The sequence below is a fragment of the Myotis davidii genome, unplaced genomic scaffold, assembly GCF_000327345.1.
Source record: "Myotis davidii unplaced genomic scaffold, ASM32734v1 scaffold1915, whole genome shotgun sequence".
Lineage (NCBI taxonomy): Eukaryota > Metazoa > Chordata > Mammalia > Chiroptera > Vespertilionidae > Myotis > Myotis davidii.
Genome location: NW_006286237.1, coordinates 798933 through 800073, shown reverse-complemented (window position 1 = coordinate 800073; position 1141 = coordinate 798933). Strand labels below are relative to the sequence as shown.

The 1141-nt window shown below is 58.2% G+C and overlaps 1 protein-coding gene across 1 annotated transcript in view; it reads left to right on the top strand.

Moving 5' to 3' along the window:
- Positions 1 to 936: 936 nt before the first annotated feature.
- Positions 937 to 1141, top strand: part of KDM5B (lysine (K)-specific demethylase 5B) — a 41576-nt gene continuing 41371 nt past the window's right edge. Inside the window, 1 exon segment of the mRNA XM_015559884.1 lies at positions 937 to 1089. Within this exon segment, the coding sequence (XP_015415370.1) occupies positions 937 to 1089 (153 nt within the window).

Below are 1141 nucleotides of genomic sequence, written 5' to 3'. Positions count from 1 at the left end.
GCCCTGTCTTCCTCCTGAGAGCACAGCGTTCCCAGGTGCTCCTGCCACCCCTTCCTGCCAGGAGGAGGGAAGTAGCTTTAGGACGTCAGGTGTCAGACCCTGTACTCAGTGGGCTGAGGACACAACAGTTTGGTTGAATGCTGTGTGTTTCAAATGAGCTTGGCAGATTCCTGGTGCCGCCTGAAGTCCTGATATAATTTGTGGAGCAAAGCCTCCAAGCCGGGAGCATGCTGAGAGGGTCCCTCAGCCCAGAGAAGGGGGGCGGGGGAGGGGTGGGGGCAGGAGGACCAGGGAACAGGAGTTTCCCCCTCTGCTGCTCAGCGGTCCAGGCTGGGAGTCTGGGAACCGCAAAGTGGCCCAACCTGAATGAGAGGCAACACCCAAAGCCATGGTGTGGGGTTCGCCGCCCCACCCCACCCTGGGCAGGGCCGTGGGAACCTCCCACCCACGGGTGCCTGTGGGAGGCTCCTGGGAGGCGGCCCACACCCAGGGACGCAGAGGCCCTGGACCAGAAGTCCGCAAACTCCTGGTTCCTAGGTCGACGCTCAATCACTGAGCAACACCGGCCGGGCCATGTGATAGGAGCTATTAAAATACTTATAGTGGTAGTAGGGCTTCACAGAGGAAACTTTTCTTACCAGGACTTTTTGTCAGAGGCGATTCAGATACAAACCACTTTACATAAGAGGAATAGGCTGGCCCTGGCCTGCTTGGCTCAGTGGGTAGAGCGTCGGCCTGCAGACTGAGGGGTCCCAGGTTTGATTCAGGTCTAGGGCACATGCCCAGGTTGTGGGCTGGATCCCCCGTAGGGGGCGTGCAGGAGGCAGCCGATCAATGGTTCTCTCTCATCATGGATGTTTCTCTCCTTCTCCCTCTCTGAAATCAATAACAATATTTTTTTAGAAAACAGGCTGCTCTGCTCTAGAGCAGAAGAGCATGGGGAGGGTGCGTACACAGCGCGAGAAGGCTGTCCTGTTACAGCTGGAGGAGCCCACACATAGCCCTGTCCCCTCTGCCCCTGTGTCCTTTACCTGTCACTCTGGGGCACCAGCATCCAGCCCTCTGACCCCCACAGGTGTCTGCAAAGAGGTGAGGATATGGGTGCCCAGGACCCACTGTAGGCGTCTAAACAGAGGGGGGC